Source organism: Crocodylus siamensis, chromosome 13 (genome assembly GCF_052110815.1).
Source record: "Crocodylus siamensis isolate JL-2025a chromosome 13, ASM5211081v1, whole genome shotgun sequence".
Classification (NCBI taxonomy): domain Eukaryota; kingdom Metazoa; phylum Chordata; order Crocodylia; family Crocodylidae; genus Crocodylus; species Crocodylus siamensis.
The window spans coordinates 6107094-6126049 of NC_143407.1; the positions used below are offsets into that span (position 1 = coordinate 6107094).

At 52.0% G+C, this 18956-nt stretch overlaps 1 protein-coding gene across 1 annotated transcript; it reads right to left on the bottom strand.

The window, feature by feature from the left end:
* Positions 1 to 1687: 1687 nt before the first annotated feature.
* Positions 1688 to 16730, bottom strand: LOC149853765 (polymeric immunoglobulin receptor-like). Its single transcript, XM_090026340.1, has 11 exons — positions 16652 to 16730; positions 13841 to 14176; positions 12912 to 13241; positions 12741 to 12825; positions 9133 to 9215; positions 6322 to 6657; positions 5393 to 5722; positions 4924 to 4996; positions 3921 to 4033; positions 3083 to 3138; positions 1688 to 2293 (listed from the first exon to the last, which is right to left on the bottom strand). Exons 1-11 carry the CDS (start codon positions 16701 to 16703, stop codon positions 2066 to 2068), a joined length of 2022 nt encoding a protein of 673 aa, XP_089882466.1. The 5' UTR covers positions 16704 to 16730; the 3' UTR covers positions 1688 to 2065.
* Between the last annotated feature and the right edge of the window lie 2226 nt (positions 16731 to 18956).

Genomic DNA, 18956 nt, shown 5'->3' on the forward strand with positions numbered 1-18956 from the left:
ATACTACTACTTCTTCCTCTATTTCTTTGTTGCAGCGTAACTTCTTATTTCCTTCCTCACTGGTGCTGCTTGCACAGGCTTTCCCCGTGCCTGTCCTTCCAGGCGCTACAATAGAGACCCTTCTGTTCAGAAAGGCCCCCAGTGCCCCTATCCTTCCATCCTTTCCCTTGGATGTGTGTGAATCCATCTCGTGGGGTTTTTTTTTTTTACCTGGAAGCCTCTTCATTGGTTTCCCCGTGCTGTCCTTATTCCCCACTGCCTTGGCTTGAGTAACCGGCTTGGGTATTATAGAAGTCAAAAGAGCAGACAGTGTTGACTAATATGAAGAGCTGCAGACAGAACGACTTGCCCACTCCCAGCGGGGGCGTGCTGGGTGGCGGTGGGTCTGCAGCAATCTGGAGGTGGGGTCTGTGACTTTTATCTATACTAGGTGATATGATCTGTTTGCAGTGAGCTGGCTATAGGGACTTGATAAATGTCCCAGATTTATGGACAAATTGAGCATTAAAGCTGTGAAGAGAGTTGTATAATACTCAGGGCATGACTTTTGAGATGCTCCTTATCTTTACTCGGAGCAGCCACTTTAATTACGATCCTGCCGTAACAGGACACGTGCAAAACACACGCATGCAACTCCGAATCCATCCCCTTAACTCCCATACACGTTGCTTTTGCAAAAAATCATAGGATATAAGGTGGGAAAGGACTACAAGAGGTAACCTGGTCTATCCCATCCCTCTGCCCCAGGGCAGGATCACCCATACCTAAACCAGTCATGGCAGATATTTGTTGAACCTGCTCTTAAAAAACCTCCAGTGATGGATCCCACAACCCCTGAAATAATCCATGCCCGTGCTCATATGTTAAGCAATCATTAAGATAACTTTTCTAATTTAAATGTCTCTAGTGGAATTTAAGTCTATTTGGTCTTGTCCTGTCCCCTGTGGAAATGGAGAACAGTTTCAACCTTCTTCTTTGCAACATCATCTAACATATTGGAAGACTATTCTGTTGTCTCCCCTCCATCTTCTCTAGGTAACAAATATTGAGTTTCTTTCGAAAAGCCTGTTGCCCATGTATCCGCATTATGCAGGCAGGTCACTACATCAGGGCTCCTTAGGCATTTTTCAAACTAGTGCGTTTAAACCTATCAGTTTAGCCACTGCAAGAGTACTCTGGTACTTTGATTGGTATAATATGGACCTTCTAGGATGGAGACGGTTCTTGGGCTGTCTGTAATACAGCACAGCACCTCTGCAAAACATGCTCAAGCTATTTATTGCAGGTATGTTCAGCAAGACACGTTGCACCCACCATCAGTCTATCAGCATGTCCCTAACTGTTCATTTTCTCCCACTCTCCAAGTAGAAGATAAATCCAATAGCATTTGGCTCTGAGTCTCAGCCACACGATGCTTTAATGGGCTTGGAAGCTTGCAAAAATATTTGCCCAGCCGTGGGCCTTCTAGCTGACTCCTCAGGTATTTCCTTCCTTTTCTTCAAAGCCAGACACCATGTCAGGACTTCTATTTGCAGTGAAACTGGGCTCCCGCCAGCTGAAGCGAGGCATGTTTTGAAAAATGTGTCCTACTCATGGCAGTAGAGTTGCCATTAAATTAACTGCGGGGGGGGGGGGGGGGGGAAAAAGGTCCATCTTTCTCCAGCTGCCACTCCATGAGATGCTCCACAACTACTTCTGATGAAATTCTCAGCAGGCCTCTGACATGAGGCAGGTTTTGAATGCATATATTCAATTATAGCAGGGGTGGGCAAAATGCAGCCTGGAGGCTGGATGTGGCCAGCCAGGCCATTCCATCTGGCCTGCAGTGTCCCTAGAAAATTTAGAAAATTAATATTCGTCTGCCCTGGGCTGCCTGTCATGTGGCCCTCGATGGCTTGCCAAAGCTCAGTAAACGGCTTTCTGCCCAAAATAATTGCCCGCCCCTGAATTATAGCAACGACTTAACTCTGTTCCCTGTGTGTAGTTACGCAGATGCAATACATCTCCAGCATTAGTCCAGTTCAGTTTTTTATACCCTGGGAAGAATGGGTAATTCAGGGTGCGCTCATTCTTTGGAACCTGATGGTAAAGGCTTTAACGCGATGGTGGCATATTCCACAGGCTCAGTAGGAAAATTGTTGCGTGTAATTGGACCCTGACTTGGCTCAACGTTGGCATAGATGGATTCATTTGGGCTGGTTTGGGATCTAAAGTTCAAGATAGCATATTTTGGGTCTTCGGATGTCCCCTCTCTGTCATCCTTAGGATCTTCTGTTTTGCCAACATCCTGCAGCTGGGCACAGAAAAGGCAATTACCTCTCAGCGTCTTTCATAACTACACCACAACAGATGCCCAAAGGACAAGAGTCATTCAGATAAGGAGGAAATAGAGTAATGACTTATGTTACCCACTGTCCTGGGGAAGGTGGGATAAGAGTGAGCCTTGTTCTCTGTTCTCCTTTCCTGATGCCTACTGTCACTTCATCCTTTCACCTTCGCCTTCTGAGTGATGCCAGGTTTGCCCTCTCCATAGCATTAAAGTGACTGCTTCTGTCCACTCTACAGCACAATTGTTATTTGGTCCCATTTACCATCTGGATCACTGCTCTCTTTCTCTGTGCTGCATTTAATACTGGTACTGTTGGCATTCCCAGATTTTAATACAGAGGCCATTTCACTCCCCTTCACAGTCAACCCAAAAGACAACCTCCCTACTTGTTTGCAAAGACTTCTTCACGGTAACTACAGCAATTGCACTTTATGGTTTTAAATGCAGCCCAGCAGCTAGAAATGAGGAAAAGCCAGTGCTGTATAATCAGTCACTTTCCCCAGCCCACCAGAAAATGCTCCACAATTAGTTTGAGTTAAGCCCATCTGGGGCTGTTAAATACACGAGTCATGAGTTTACCCACAGGATATTGCCAAACGTATGACTGCTGTGAGGATATGGCAGTTTATTCTGCACATATTCTTCTACTAAACCCCATACTGGGCTAGATGGACCTTTGGTCTGACCTCTTGCAGCTGTTCTTATTTATGCAATTTATCCCATGCCAATACCAAGGTAGCAAGTAGCTCTTACCACTGTGGGATTCCCAGGTTTGTCATAGATGCCTTCAGCTTGTTCACCACCTTTTCCTTAAGACAAGATTGAATGCGTTAGAAATGCAAATCCTGCTTAGTCCTGGGTATGTCTCATGGGACGCAAATATAGGTGAAGGCAACAGAGTGCATTGGCTGACTGTGTTCTTTCTCACTTGTGTTGCGTCTACTTACGAGGGGGAACAAACAAACCCTTGCTGATGCCTGCAATCGGCCACTGCCATTAAACGTGAGTTTGATGTCTCGTTCCTTCAGTATCTACCTTGCTATGTTATTCTTTTCAAAACCAAACCATTCTGCACGCATCTATGGTCCTTTTATGCAAGGATCACACAGAGGTGAGAGGGGAAACTTTCAAGTAGTTCAGAGTCAAAATGTAGGCTTTTTTACAGAGAAGTTTCATGAAGACTCTCTACAAAGTGTTAGAGTAGTTTGCTCAGAGGTAGTCGTTCCCTTGCTGTGTTTGGAGTACAGAGGGCTCATGTACACACTACGATTCTTGCTCTTTCACGCGCTGCAACATATTGCAGCGATGGGCTTGTGCACAGGGACGATGGCCTGGAGATCACAATGGAATCAAGGAGTGTAGATAGTGTGGAAGGGAGTAAGCAAGTGAAGCCTAGGGGCTTGCCGGTCCAAAGACCCAGATCCATCCTTGGCGTGCTCCTCCTGGTTGTGAGGTGGAAGTGAACATGATGGGAGGCCTGCAGTGCTGCTGCTCCCAAGCTGTGCCTGCCTTATGTTCTCCAGAGCTGCTCAGGCTGGCAGGAGGTTAGCAACAGCACAGCCACATGTGGCACCACCAGTCCTCCACTTACCTCTCTTCTTCCGCTGCCTGACGTACAGTATTATTGAGCTGATAAGTGCCAGGGCAAGGAGGACTCCCAGGACCACACCGAAGGTGATGAAGGGGGTATCACCTAAGGGAAGCCTGAGGAAGCAGAGGTATGTTCAGTGTTAGGAGACAGAAGGAAGGCAGAATTCTTCCTCTCTTAACACACACCTAGTGGGCACCTGGACAAAAGGCTGGAATAACTCGCCCACCTATAGGGCTTGTTCTCATTAAGTGACACGGGTGTGAATGTTCAAGCCCACCAGTGCTGTTTGGCGCATGGTGCGTGCACTGAACATCTCTGCAGGCTTGTGAGAACAAACCTTTGTTCCAGGCACAGCTGCAGATTCATTGGGGCAGAGACTGTCTCTTTGCTCTGTGTCCATGACGCATGACTGGGGGCTCTGAGGAGCTACCTCAACACAAGTGATACAGATATAAAAAAAGAAACCAAGTTGATTCGAACAGTAAGCAGAGGTAAAGGTGGAATGCTAATGGGGAAGTATTTACTGGGGCTCTTGCAGCTTTTATTGGTGATTGCTGGCCAGCTTGGGGAGTCGGGAATGGGGAAAAGGCAAGTTAGCTCTTTCTAATGATTGATGGAGAGGATCATTTAGGTTTAGCACAGCACATCTGGAGTCATTTCTCTTGCTCCAAAGAGTAGCAGCCAAAAGGGTTACTGATGACGTAGTGACTAGACAAGCACATTCCCACTGAGGCTGGCGCTCAACTTTCACCTTCCCATTTTATCCTGGGTGACTTAATGCAGGGAAGCAGCTGGAGGGCAGAAGGTATGAGGGAAGAGGTACCTATCTGGTACCTTTTAAAGAAAGTCTGTCTTGTCCAGCCCCATGCTAAGGAAAAGGCTTCAGAATACCAAAAGACTATGGTCTTCAAGAGAGAAAAGTACACATCGGATGAGACTTCAGTGACTATGGGCTGATTCACAAACACAGAGGCTTTCTTTGAGAGGGAGCTCGAAGCCTTACCTGCTGCTTGGTGTGGTGGTTTCTGGGCTAGTAATGATGATGGCTGTTGTGAGACTCATGCTTGTAGTTGGAGCTGCAAATACAAATGTAGAGTTGAACAATTGGACGCTTTCAACAGTTCAGGTCTTTGAACCTCCAGCTGTTACCTGATACAGTTTTCTGCCACTGCAGCCCCACAGGTGCCAGGCAGGAGTCAACCCAGGCGGGCTGGCACCGCTGCGTCAGGCCAACCTGCCTGGAGCAGGTAAAACAAAACAGGTGAGAATGGCGAGGGAGATGACGTGAAGGCAGGCTATGATCATGCTCCTAGCGCTGCTCCTGAGAGAAGTGCGTGGTGTAAAGCTGGGGCAGGAAATCGGGAATGACGTGGGAGGCGATACAGACTTGGCAGCAGAGAGGTGGAGGGAGTGGGAAGGGGAAGCCAGACTCTGTAGTCAACCACATTTATCTCTGACAAACACTTGCTTACCCTGGGAAACAGCCAACCGAACTTCAAATAGCCGGTAAAGGTGAGGAGAGGCATAAAGGGCGCACCAGTAGACACCAGAATCATCTGCTTGTAGCTTGTCCATGGTGATGGTCACAGTCCCGTTTTGAGCGTTGTCGTGTATTGTGGTTCTTTTAGCCTGGCCTTGGTGTCGATAACGCCCATAGCTGGAGTACGTGCTGACCAAGATACTGCAGTATCCCTCGTCCACGTATCGGCACCAGGCTTTCCCCACTCCGCCGTAGTCCCGTGCGCTGTACGGACACTGGACAGTGAGCTTCTGCCCCTCCACAGCTTTGTGTTCCTGGACACCTAAGAAAACATCACGCGCGGTCAGTGGGATCCAGCTGACAAGTGTGGGGATGAGAGAAATGGACTGTGAATGATACACAGATGGATGGGCAAATTCCTCCCGGGCCTAACTGCTTCCACCAGCTTTGTTCAGCTGGGATGGGGTGAGCTTGCAGGGAGTCTTCAGTGTGAAGTGCCCTGCAAGCCAACTACAGGGAAGGCAGAGAGTCATTAGAAGAGGGGCAAGGGTTTCTTACGGTGATATATTTTATGAGACTAACTGCAGAGTTGGGGTGGAGTTAGATAGATATTTGAAAGCAACCCATCCTTCATCGGGCTCATCTTGGAAAACATCTTAGGAGTAAGTGGGGCATGTCCTGGGGGCTGAAGAGAAGAATGAAGAATTATTACTGAAGAAGAAGCATCGGGAACCTCCCGGCTGAATCCCTCAGCTCCCTTGTGATCCAGGCTGGTTCGTTGTGTGAGACGAGAAAGAGGGACAAAGGTACGTGCAGGGTAGGAGACGGCAAGGAAAGTGGGCGATGGTGATAGCAAGTGCAGTAGGTCGGGGAAAGCTGGTAAGGAAGGAATGCGGCTTACTTTGTAAGACATGTACTCACGCTGAGAAACCCTCAGGTCAATGGTCTTTAGAGGGTACCATCGATTATGGGCATAGGCTGTGCACGTGTACACTCCTGCGTCCTGCACCTGGAGCATCTTCATGGTGATGGTCACAATCCCCTTGTCGGTGTCATCCTGTATCGTGGTTCTCCCAACAGTGACCTTGTTCTGATAAGCTCCTAGAAAGCTGTACTGGGTACTGACTAAAAGATCTATTTCACCTCTTAGCCAGGCTTTCAACATTTTTCTGTAATCTTGGTTATAGGGACACTGGACAGAGAGGGTCTCTCCCTCCTCTCTGCTCTCCACAGGGACGTACCCTTGGGCTTGAAGTCCTGGAAAACATAAAACTGCGTCAGTGAGGGCTGTTCTGGAGCTTCCCCGGTCCCGGGACCCTCGCGCTCCAGCATTTGACTTGAAAACAGCACAAACAGCAGGGCCAGAGGAACAGAGCGGGCGGAGGACGAGCAGCGCACTCAGCTCATCCCCCAGCTGCTTCCCACAGGTGACCTCCCGCTGCATTTGCTGCCCGGGGCCCCTGCACACCTGAGCGCTCCCCAGGTTTTATTCCTATCTCCTGTGAGGATTTGCTGTGTCTGCACCGTGTCTCAAGTGGTGTGAGCTCCTTGTGCCATCTCTGCCCCTTCCCGTGTCTGTACTGGGAGCTGCAAGCCAGCTCCAATGTAGCCACTGCAGCTGCATGCAGATCAGTCGATCCAAGGCCCATCAGAGGCTGCAGTCTCATAGAAGAAAAACCCCATGAAAGTAGTTTATCTTTCAAACCAACTGAAAGACAACACCCTCAGATTTCAAGGGCCTTGTTCTGGTCTCATACCAGTGTCTCACTGGTTACTTCCATGCACCACACTGGGGTTAGTCCTGACTTACCCCATGTGAGTGAAAAAGGGGCCTTAACATGAGCCGGCTGTTTCTCTGCTCTGGCATGGGGATGGCCGCGGTGCCCATAGGCTCCTGTGCTTGTTCTTTTTTCCCCCCTTTTTCTGGACTGTTGCTGTAATATCCAAGACCTGCTGTTTCCACTGCCACGTTGTTCACAGGCCCCATTCAAGCTTGTTGGGCAGAGTGGTAAGAATAATGCAGCGTGTAGGGCGAGGGGCATCGCTGACGGAAGGAAGTTGGGGCGCACGCCCTGTCCTGGGGGGTACAGTGTCCCTGGGGCACTGACCCAGAAGGCGCCCACTGCTCTGACTCTGGGACACCTGGGGGGAAACTTTCAGCAGCTACCAAGCAAAAAATGGAGATCTCGGCTGCCTGGCACGTGTCCTCGATTGGAGCTAGGGGACGAGTCTAGTGCAGGGGGGAAAGGAGTTCTGCGTTTTCAACTTTTTGCAGCTTGTAAGGGAAAACCCTGGATTTTGGCCCTCTGGAAATCTTCAGATTGGGGATGGTAAGTATTGTCTAATGGGATGCTGAGTTGCGTGCAGAAGGCAAACGGAGATAAGAGAACAGCCCGGTCTTGCACTGAAGACCAGTATCGGTGGCACTGTTTTCAGGCCGTTCTCCTGGAGCGGGCTGAACAGTTCTGCAAATCCGGCCCTCCAGGCTGCTGCTCGTGATTTAGGTGGTGGGAACTGCCTCGGGCAACAAAATGACGTTCTTACCCTTTTTCTCTGGCATAAATGGGAAGAAACGGCCAGAAATCCCTCGGTTTACGTGGTGTGGGAGAGAAAGCCAGTGGTTTCTCTCTCTGTAACGTGGACTCCCTCTGGCTGCCGTGTCATTTTCTACATGGGACACGTGGCAGAGAGGGCTCAGGGGATGGTCAGAGGCAGGGAGGGGAGAGCTCTGTAGGGAAGAGGAAACGGTTATGCCCCAGCGACAAGGAAGTGCTTGGGCAGTGGTTTTAGCTAGAACTGCGCTGGAAGGGCGGGCGGTGGTGGTGCTTTCTTGGCAGTGACTATGTGCTGTTTGCAGTGTTTCTACTTGCACACACTCACCGCAGGCTCTTCGGTGGCCAGTTCAGCGTTCAAGGTGTTTCAAGCTGAGCGGGGGCTTTGGAGGAGAGATGCTCCGTGACAAGGTGACAGGGGGAGGCACAGGGAGAAGAGGGCTGCAGTGAGAGGCTCTCCCCCATGTCCTTTCTGGGGAGTGTCTAGAAGTAAGGAAATCTGCTCCAATCCTAGTTTTGTCATTTCCCGTGTTTCTCCAACATAGTCCACCGCAAACTTGGTCTTCCTTGATGCCTCGCAAAGGCATCCCCCACTCTCTAGGCAGCGGCTTTGCTCCTGCAAAGGTGCTACTGGGCTGAATTGGGTCCTGTTTCGGCCTAGCTAACGGTGCAGGGCGCACACGCCTTCAGCTCTATGCCCAGCTGCGGTCTGGGGCGGCAGAGCTGTGTCGGCTCCGTGTTACCACTTGTCATAGCTAGGCCCGGGCAGATCCATGGAAATTGTCCCAGGAGGTCGTAGAGAAGCAGCTTAAGGGAAAGCAATCCAGGGAGATATTTTCGGGGCTGTGAAGTAAATACCGGGAGGCCTTGCTGCCTGCCTGTGCGGTGACTTGCTGGCACTTCTTGTGTAGGCTGGGGTGCCGTGTGCTCGGCAGTGTTTGCCCATTGATCATGGAGCGCCCAGGCCCCAGCGGGTGTCCATGAGGGGTAGCTCCAGTGACTGTCATTGCACCACGCTGATTTACCCCAGCTGAGGATACAGCTTGGCCTGGCTGTCGTGGTGCCCAGGCACCTTGCAGCATCCTGATAACTACCCGTCTCGCTGTGTGTGATGAGATGGGACAGCAAATCCCACCAGCCCCTGACAACCCACAAGGTATGAAATCCCCTCTCCTCTTACCTGGGATGCAGAGGCCCAGCCAGGGCAGCAGGAGCCGGGCTCTCCAGTCCATGCCTGCCTCTAAGCACAGAAGCGCCTCGTCTCTGCAGCGGAGAATGGAAAGCGAGCCGGAGTTTCAGTGGGTGTCTCTTATGGATGCTGACGCCACAGGAGGACGTGTCTGGGGCTCTGGTTTGGCGTGGAAACGCATCAGCATATTTTGCAATGAAACTGATATTTCCACCATATCATATTGTGCATTTGGGGAAGTGGCTCGTATCAGCAGAGCTCAGGCGGTCCAGAAAGGAGGGGCCGTGGATAACATCACAGATCACTGTTGTGCTGAGGATGTCCATTTACTTCACTTTCCCGAGCAATGGGGGGTAAAGGCTGGCATTTCAGGCTCTAAGCTTCCTTGGGTGGGAGCCGGCACCACTTTGCTTGGAAGTTGGCTCCAGATCCTAGCTGCCCTGACCGTGGAGTCGCGCCTCCTGATATTGAGCCTAAATCACCCCTCTGCCAGCTTGTGACCGTTATTCGTGGTCACTCCTGGCGGTGCTCGGGGGAAGAGGGACTCCCCGAATGCCTGCTGGTCCCCCCGGACTAGTTTGTAACAGGCCACTAGGTCCCCCTCGGCCTTCTCTTGTGGAGGCTGAACAGGGAAAGCGTGATCCTGCTTCTGACCCAGGGGAGACAGAAACCACGACTGTTCCGGTTTTATTGATATTTATTTGCAGCTAAGCAGGGAGGTGACAACGAACACAGCTGTGTTGAGTATGTGCCTACCACATTTATTCTGTAACGCCGTGCAGGAGAGGGCTCCCCTTGCTAGGGATGTGATACAGCATGCATTTGGGGAGAGACGGAGTGGCTTGGACCAGTCGGCACAGAGAGGGAAGCACCACGTGACTTCTCCCCTGTGGTAGGGACCGCTCTGTTACCGGGTACAGAGCTGATACGAGAGTTTAGCCGAGATCCCTGGGGCCTTTACTGACAGGAATCGTGGTTAGCAGGCCAGATAGTTCGTTATCACTTCTCTCTGCGATTTTGCACGAAGCCTGGAGCGTGCAGCGTGGAAAGGGCCCTGTCTCCCCTGAGATGAAGGCTTAGAGGCAGCGTGTAGGATAGGCACCAGGCAAGGGGATCTGCCCGTCTGGAGCGCCTGAAGACATGTTGCCTTTTGCTGTGTCTCTAGTTCTGCTGTCTGCTGTTGTGTTGCCTTGTAGTGAATGGAGAAGGCTTCCCTGGCAAGGATTGCATCCGTGATGGGCCGTGTGAGCTGTGGCCCAATGAGGAGGGGACTGGGTTGACTGTTTCTGCAGCTGGTAGAGAAAATCTTTTGAAAAAGCCTTGCTTAGCCCATCTCTGCAGAGGATTTAGGCAGAGAGGGATGTGGGGCTGGCCATTGTCCTGTATTTCGTTGCAAGCTTTGCCTAGTTACAGTGTGACACTCCCCACCCTCATTCACGGGGGTGCATTTTGGATCGGGAGTGACTTTTTTTTTAATCCTGTATACCAGGCCTCCCCGCCCTCCCAGAAACCCTGCGGTCAAGCAGTCCGACCCGCTCACAACTTCAGCGCCCCCCTTCGTGGAAATGAGGCATCGTAGCCTGCTTGGAGGAGTCCTCCGTGGGTGCCAGTATGCTCGCTGACGGCAGAGGGCCTGAGACTGTGGTCTCGGGGCTGCTCTGTCTTAGCCTAACACAGCTACACGCCTGATCTTCAGGCATTGAGGAATACTCCCTTGGAAGCCAAGTCGTATCAGGGTGAAGTGTCCCAATGTCCCAGAGTCGTCACTTGAGCTCTGCAGCTTTTACTGTCCTGAAGAAGACTCCCCGTCTCTGTGTAGGGCCCTTGCTCATTCGACTTAATGTAGAGTCCCGTTTTGGGCAGTGCTGCGCTATCTAGCATTCCCTGTCTCGATGACCTGCCGAGATGCTCTTGACCTAGCGGGCTCTGCCGCGCAACAGGGAGGTTTCATGCTGGTATTGAAGCTGGCTGTTGAGGTTATAGCGACGTTGTGTGAGAAGGGGAGCGTAATTCCCCAGCTGCTCTGATACCACCAACAATAGAGGTTTTGGTTGGGGCAAGATGCAGTCACCTGGACTCCCGTGGTGGCGATCTCTACTTAGTAAAGGGCTACACGAGATGATAACGTGTCTGGGCCCTGGCTCCCTGAGAGCACCATCACTTGGAGAAGCTGTTAATAAATCTGGTTTCCACGGCTGCCAATGTTAGCGAAGACCATGAGGAATTTCCTCAAGCGTCCCGGCTTCAACCACGGGTCAGTCCTGCTTTAAGGCGTGCTGCTTTTTGGCACCGTGAAATCAAGGCTGCAGATTTGGTTCAGGTGCCTCCTCTCTGTGCAGTCGTCTTCTCACGAGAAGAGCAATTGTCACGGCCATCAGGGTCTTGGTGGTGAGGAGCGCAAGCAGGAGGACAAGCCATGAGCTGGATTGGAAAAAAAGGAGAGGAGTGAGCTGACACGGCAGAGGAGGCCGCCGGAAGAGACATTATGACCGACTGTCACGTGGGAGCGCTGCCCGGCTCCTTTACTGTGCAGGGGGGAATGAAGCTGCACCCTGTGTGTGAGACTGAAATCCCATTGTGTGTGTGCAGTAGTTTGCAGCAGGGATCTCTCTCTGCTTGACCTAGGTTACACCACCTCTTTGCACCTTTGCTAGTAATGGATACGGCTGTATTGCGGTTTACAGGAAGTCATAGCTCCTTTCCCCACGAATAACATCAATTTACCTGATACTGGAGGAGACCTCACTGTTTTTCTGTGGCTCCCTGTTGTTTCTGGAGTCAGGTGTGGAGGATTTCCAGGCAGGACCGGTGTGTGGAGGAGTAGTTGGGATGTTTTCCGTAGTTAAACCTGCAAATAAAACCCAAAAGTCGCCCTGTCTGAGCCGCATTATTCCCTGGGTATCCCAAGGTGGTGTCTGCCTGAGCTCTGTCTCTTCATCAAGTAGAGTATCTTCAGTAACTTATGTGGGTGTGCACTGGAAGGTGGGGTGGGTGAATTGGAGGGGCCCCCACCTCAAAACTGCACCTGATCCCCCAACCCCCAAGAATCAACAGGGAGCATCTGTTGGGTCTGGGTGATCGCTGTAATCGTGGCACTTCCTGTGAAGCGCTATGAGTTACGGTGGGTAGCCGCATGACTGTCTGTGCCTTCAGTGGCTCCCTTGTTCTCTTTTGGCCTTCAGTGGCAGCTGTTAGAAATCTGTTAGTCTCCTCATGTCAATGCACTTAGAAAAATATATTCTGAGTGTTTGTGAAATTGTTGGAAATGAGAGCTGTTCTAAACGTTTCCCATTTTTTCAGTCTCATGTACCCAGTCACATCTGCACTAGGTGTAGTGGAGAAGACGAACTCAGCCACTATGGAGGTGTTCAGATCTTAAGAAGTTGAGGGCTGGAGGAGAACATACCCAGTCCACTTGAAAGGGGGAAATAGTTCTTAGTAGTAAGAGTCGAAAGGAGGAGGTGAAGGCTATACCCCAGGAGCAATCATTCGGGAGGTGATGAGGAGTTGATGCAAACTGTGTAAGAGAGAGAGCTGGAGGAAGTGGGAAGGGGAAGCCGAAATCTGCCAGGAAGAACATTTCTTCAGCACTTGCTTACCTTTGGACGCAGCGCTGCTCCTGAGAGAAGTGCGTGGTGTAAAGCTGGGGCAGGAAATCGGGAATGACGTGGGAGGCGATACAGACTTGGCAGCAGAGGGGTGGAGGGAGTGGGAAGGGGAAGCCAGACTCTGTAGTCAACCACATTTATCTCTGACAAACACTTGCTTACCCTTGGAAACAGCCAACTGAACTTCAACTAGCCGGTAAAGGTGAGGAGAGGCATAAAGGGCGCACCAGTAGACACCAGAATCATCTGCTTGTAGCTTGTCCATGGTGATGGTCACAGTCCCGTTTTGAGCGTTGTCGTGTATTGTGGTTCTTTTAGCCTGGCCTTGGTGTCGATAACGCCCATAGCTGGAGTACGTGCTGACCAAGATACTGCAGTATCCCTCGTCCACGTATCGGCACCAGGCTTTCCCCACTCCGCCGTAGTCCCGTGCGCTGTACGGACACTGGACAGTGAGCTTCTGCCCCTCCACAGCTTTGTGTTCCTGGACACCTAAGAAAACATCACGCGCGGTCAGTGGGATCCAGCTGACAAGTGTGGGGATGAGAGAAATGGACTGTGAATGATACACAGATGGATGGGCAAATTCCTCCCGGGCCTAACTGCTTCCACCAGCTTTGTTCAGCTGGGATGGGGTGAGCTTGCAGGGAGTCTTCAGTGTGAAGTGCCCTGCAAGCCAACTACAGGGAAGGCAGAGAGTCATTAGAAGAGGGGCAAGGGTTTCTTACGGTGATATATTTTATGAGACTAACTGCAGAGTTGGGGTGGAGTTAGATAGATATTTGAAAGCAACCCATCCTTCATCGGGCTCATCTTGGAAAACATCTTAGGAGTAAGTGGGGCATGTCCTGGGGGCTGAAGAGAAGAATGAAGAATTATTACTGAAGAAGAAGCATCGGGAACCTCCCGGCTGAATCCCTCAGCTCCCTTGTGATCCAGGCTGGTTCGTTGTGTGAGACGAGAAAGAGGGACAAAGGTACGTGCAGGGTAGGAGACGGCGAGGAAAGTGGGCGATGGTGATAGCAAGTGCAGTAGGTCGGGGAAAGCTGGTAAGGAAGGAATGCGGCTTACTTTGTAAGACATGTACTCACGCTGAGAAACCCTCAGGTCGATGGTCTTTAGAGGGAACCATCGATTATGGGCATAGGCTGTGCACGTGTACACTCCTGCGTCCTGCACCTGGAGCATCTTCATGGTGATGGTCACAATCCCCTTGTCGGTGTCATCCTGTATCGTGGTTCTCCCAACAGTGACCTTGTTCTGATAAGCTCCTAGAAAGCTGTACTGGGTACTGACTAAAAGATCTATTTCACCTCTTAGCCAGGCTTTCAACATTTTTCTGTAATCTTGGTTATAGGGACACTGGACAGAGAGGGTCTCTCCCTCCTCTCTGCTCTCCACAGGGACGTACCCTTGGGCTTGAAGTCCTGGAAAACATAAAACTGCGTCAGTGAGGGCTGTTCTGGAGCTTCCCCGGTCCCGGGACCCTCGCGCTCCAGCATTTGACTTGAAAACAGCACAAACAGCAGGGCCAGAGGAACAGAGCGGGCGGAGGACGAGCAGCGCACTCAGCTCATCCCCCAGCTGCTTCCCACAGGTGACCTCCCGCTGCATTTGCTGCCCGTGGCCCCTGCACACCTGAGCGCTCCCCAGGTTTTATTCCTATCTCCTGTGAGGATTTGCTGTGTCTGCACCGTGTCTCAAGTGGTGTGAGCTCCTTGTGCCATCTCTGCCCCTTCCCGTGTCTGTACTGGGAGCTGCAAGCCAGCTCCAATGTAGCCACTGCAGCTGCATGCAGATCAGTCGATCCAAGGCCCATCAGAGGCTGCAGTCTCATAGAAGAAAAACCCCATGAAAGTAGTTTATCTTTCAAACCAACTGAAAGACAACACCCTCAGATTTCAAGGGCCTTGTTCTGGTCTCATACCAGTGTCTCACTGGTTACTTCCATGCACCCCACTGGGGTTAGTCCTGACTTACCCCATGTGAGTGAAAAAGGGGCCTTAACATGAGCTGGCTGTTTCTCTGCTCTGGCATGGGGATGGCCGCGGTGCCCATAGGCTCCTGTGCTTGTTCTTTTTTCCCCCCTTTTTCTGGACTGTTGCTGTAATATCCAAGACCTGCTGTTTCCACTGCCACGTTGTTCACAGGCCCCATTCAAGCTTGTTGGGCAGAGTGGTAAGAATAATGCAGCGTGTAGGGCGAGGGGCATCGCTGACGGAAGGAAGTTGGGGCGCACGCCCTGTCCTGGGGGGTACAGTGTCCCTGGGGCACTGACCCAGAAGGCGCCCACTGCTCTGACTCTGGGACACCTGGGGGGAAACTTTCAGCAGCTACCAAGCAAAAAATGGAGATCTCGGCTGCCTGGCACGTGTCCTCGATTGGAGCTAGGGGACGAGTCTAGCGCAGGGGGGAAAGGAGTTCTGCGTTTTCAACTTTTTGCAGCTTGTAAGGGAAAACCCTGGATTTTGGCCCTCTGGAAATCTTCAGATTGGGGATGGTAAGTATTGTCTAATGGGATGCTGAGTTGCGTGCGGAAGGCAAACGGAGATAAGAGAACAGCCCGGTCTTGCACTGAAGACCAGTATCGGTGGCACTGTTTTCAGGCCGTTCTCCTGGAGCGGGCTGAACAGTTCTGCAAATCCGGCCCTCCAGGCTGCTGCTCGTGATTTAGGTGGTGGGAACTGCCTCGGGCAACAAAATGACGTTCTTACCCTTTTTCTCTGGCATAAATGGGAAGAAACGGCCAGAAATCCCTCGGTTTACGTGGTGTGGGAGAGAAAGCCAGTGGTTTCTCTCTCTGTAACGTGGACTCCCTCTGGCTGCCATGTCATTTTCTACATGGGACACGTGGCAGAGAGGGCTCAGGGGATGGTCAGAGGCAGGGAGGGGAGAGCTCTGTAGGGAAGAGGAAACGGTTATGCCCCAGCGACAAGGAAGTGCTTGGGCAGTGGTTTTAGCTAGAACTGCACTGGAAGGGCGGGCGGTGGTGGTGCTTTCTTGGCAGTGACTATGTGCTGTTTGCGGTGTTTCTACTTGCACACACTCACCGCAGGCTCTTCGGTGGCCAGTTCAGCGTTCAAGGTGTTTCAAGCTGAGCGGGGGCTTTGGAGGAGAGATGCTCCGTGACAAGGTGACAGGGGGAGGCACAGGGAGAAGAGGGCTGCAGTAAGAGGCTCTCCCCCGTGTCCTTTCTGGGGAGTGTCTAGAAGTAAGGAAATCTGCTCCAATCCTAGTTTTGTCATTTCCCGTGTTTCTCCAACATAGTCCACCGCAAACTTGGTCTTCCTTGATGCCTCGCAAAGGCATCCCCCACTCCCTAGGTAGCGGCTTTGCTCCTGCAAAGGTGCTACTGGGCTGAACTGGGTCCTGTTTCGGCCTAGCTAACGGTGCAGGGCGCACACGCCTTCAGCTCTATGCCCAGCTGCGGTCTGGGGCGGCAGAGCTGTGTCGGCTCCGTGTTACCACTTGTCATAGCTAGGCCCGGGCAGATCCATGGAAATTGTCCCAGGAGGTCGTAGAGAAGCAGCTTAAGGGAAAGCAATCCAGGGAGATATTTTCGGGGCTGTGAAGTAAATACTGGGAGGCCTTGCTGCCTGCCTGTGCGGTGACTTGCTGGCACTTCTTGTGTAGGCTGGGGTGCCGTGTGCTCGGCAGTGTTTGCCCATTGATCATGGAGCGCCCAGGCCCCAGCGGGTGTCCATGAGGGGTAGCTCCAGTGACTGTCATTGCACCACGCTGATTTACCCCAGCTGAGGATACAGCTTGGCCTGGCTGTCGTGGTGCCCAGGCACCTTGCAGCATCCTGATAACTACCCGTCTCGCTGTGTGTGATGAGATGGGACAGCAAATCCCACCAGCCCCTGACAACCCACAAGGTATGAAATCCCCTCTCCTCTTACCTGGGATGCAGAGGCCCAGCCAGGGCAGCAGGAGCCGGGCTCTCCAGTCCATGCCTGCCTCTAAGCACAGAAGCGCCTCGTCTCTGCAGCGGAGAATGGAAAGCGAGCCGGAGTTTCAGTGGGTGTCTCTTATGGATGCTGACGCCACAGGAGGACGTGTCTGGGGCTCTGGTTTGGCGTGGAAACGCATCAGCATATTTTGCAATGAAACTGATATTTCCACCATATCATATTGTGCATTTGGGGAAGTGGCTCGTATCAGCAGAGCTCAGGCGGTCCAGAAAGGAGGGGCCGTGGATAACATCACAGATCACTGTTGTGCTGAGGATGTCCATTTACTTCACTTTCCCGAGCAATGGGGGGTAAAGGCTGGCATTTCAGGCTCTAAGCTTCCTTGGGTGGGAGCCGGCACCACTTTGCTTGGAAGTTGGCTCCAGATCCTAGCTGCCCTGACCGTGGAGTCGCGCCTCCTGATATTGAGCCTAAATCACCCCTCTGCCAGCTTGTGACCGTTATTCGTGGTCACTCCTGGCGGTGCTCGGGGGAAGAGGGACTCCCCGAATGCCTGCTGGTCCCCCCGGACTAGTTTGTAACAGGCCACTAGGTCCCCCTCGGCCTTCTCTTGTGGAGGCTGAACAGGGAAAGCGTGATCCTGCTTCTGACCCAGGGGAGACAGAAACCACGACTGTTCCGGTTTTATTGATATTTATTTGCAGCTAAGCAGGGAGGTGACAACGAACACAGCTGTGTTGAGTATGTGCCTACCACATTTATTCTGTAACGCCGTGCAGGAGAGGGCTCCCCTTGCTAGGGATGTGATACAGCATGCATTTGGGGAGAGACGGAGTGGCTTGGACCAGTCGGCACAGAGAGGGAAGCACCACGTGACTTCTCCCCTGTGGTAGGGACCGCTCTGTTACCGGGTACAGAGCTGATACGAGAGTTTAGCCGAGATCCCTGGGGCCTTTACTGACAGGAATCGTGGTTAGCAGGCCAGATAGTTCGTTATCACTTCTCTCTGCGATTTTGCACGAAGCCTGGAGCGTGCAGCATGGAAAGGGCCCTGTCTCCCCTGAGATGAAGGCTTAGAGGCAGCGTGTAGGATAGGCACCAGGCAAGGGGATCTGCCCGTCTGGAGCGCCTGAAGACATGTTGCCTTTTGCTGTGTCTCTAGTTCTGCTGTCTGCTGTTGTGTTGCCTTGTAGTGAATGGAGAAGGCTTCCCTGGCAAGGATTGCATCCGTGATGGGCCGTGTGAGCTGTGGCCCAATGAGGAGGGGACTGGGTTGACTGTTTCTGCAGCTGGTAGAGAAAATCTTTTGAAAAAGCCTTGCTTAGCCCATCTCTGCAGAGGATTTAGGCAGAGAGGGATGTGGGGCTGGCCATTGTCCTGTATTTCGTTGCAAGCTTTGCCTAGTTACAGTGTGACACTCCCCACCCTCATTCACGGGGGTGCATTTTGGATCGGGAGTGACTTTTTTTTTAATCCTGTATACCAGGCCTCCCCGCCCTCCCAGAAACCCTGCGGTCAAGCAGTCCGACCCGCTCACAACTTCAGCGCCCCCCTTCGTGGAAATGAGGCATCGTAGCCTGCTTGGAGGAGTCCTCCGTGGGTGCCAGTATGCTCGCTGACGGCAGAGGGCCTGAGACTGTGGTCTCGGGGCTGCTCTGTCTTAGCCTAACACAGCTACACGCCTGATCTTCAGGCATTGAGGAATACTCCCTTGGAAGCCAAGTCGTATCAGGGTGAAGTGTCCCAATGTCCCAGAGTCGTCACTTGAGCTCTGCAGCTTTTACTGTCCTGAAGAAGACTCCCCGTCTCTGTGTAGGGCCCTTGCTCATTCGACTTAATGTAGAGTCCCGTTTTGGGCAGTGCTGCGCTATCTAGCGTTCCCTGTCTCGATGACCTGCCGAGATGCTCTTGACCTAGCGGGCTCTGCTGCGCAACAGGGAGGTTTCATGCTGGTATTGAAGCTGGCTGTTGAGGTTATAGCGACGTTGTGTGAGAAGGGGAGCGTAATTCCCCAGCTGCTCTGATACCACCAACAATAGAGGTTTTGGCTGGGGCAAGATGCAGTCACCTGGACTCCCGTGGTGGCGATCTCTACTTAGTAAAGGGCTACACGAGATGATAACGTGTCTGGGCCCTGGCTCCCTGAGAGCACCATCACTTGGAGAAGCTGTTAATAAATCTGGTTTCCACGGCTGCCAATGTTAGCGAAGACCATGAGGAATTTCCTCAAGCGTCCCGGCTTCAACCACGGGTCAGTCCTGCTTTAAGGCGTGCTGCTTTTTGGCACCGTGAA

What these genes read in the sequence shown, in the direction of transcription:
- LOC149853765 (XM_090026340.1), bottom strand. Translation starts at nt 16,703, where the DNA reads ATGGACTGGAGAGCCCGGCTCCTGCTGCCCTGGCTGGGCCTCTGCATC. An exon ending in GAGCAGCGCTGCGTCCAAAG is followed by an intron (nt 9,216 to 12,740) that starts GTAAGCAAGTGC and finishes TCTCCGCTGCAG; the next exon opens with AGACGAGGCGCTTCTGTGCT. An exon ending in TCGGTTGGCTGTTTCCCAGG is followed by an intron (nt 4,997 to 5,392) that starts GTAAGCAAGTGT and finishes TTGTATTTGCAG; the next exon opens with CTCCAACTACAAGCATGAGT.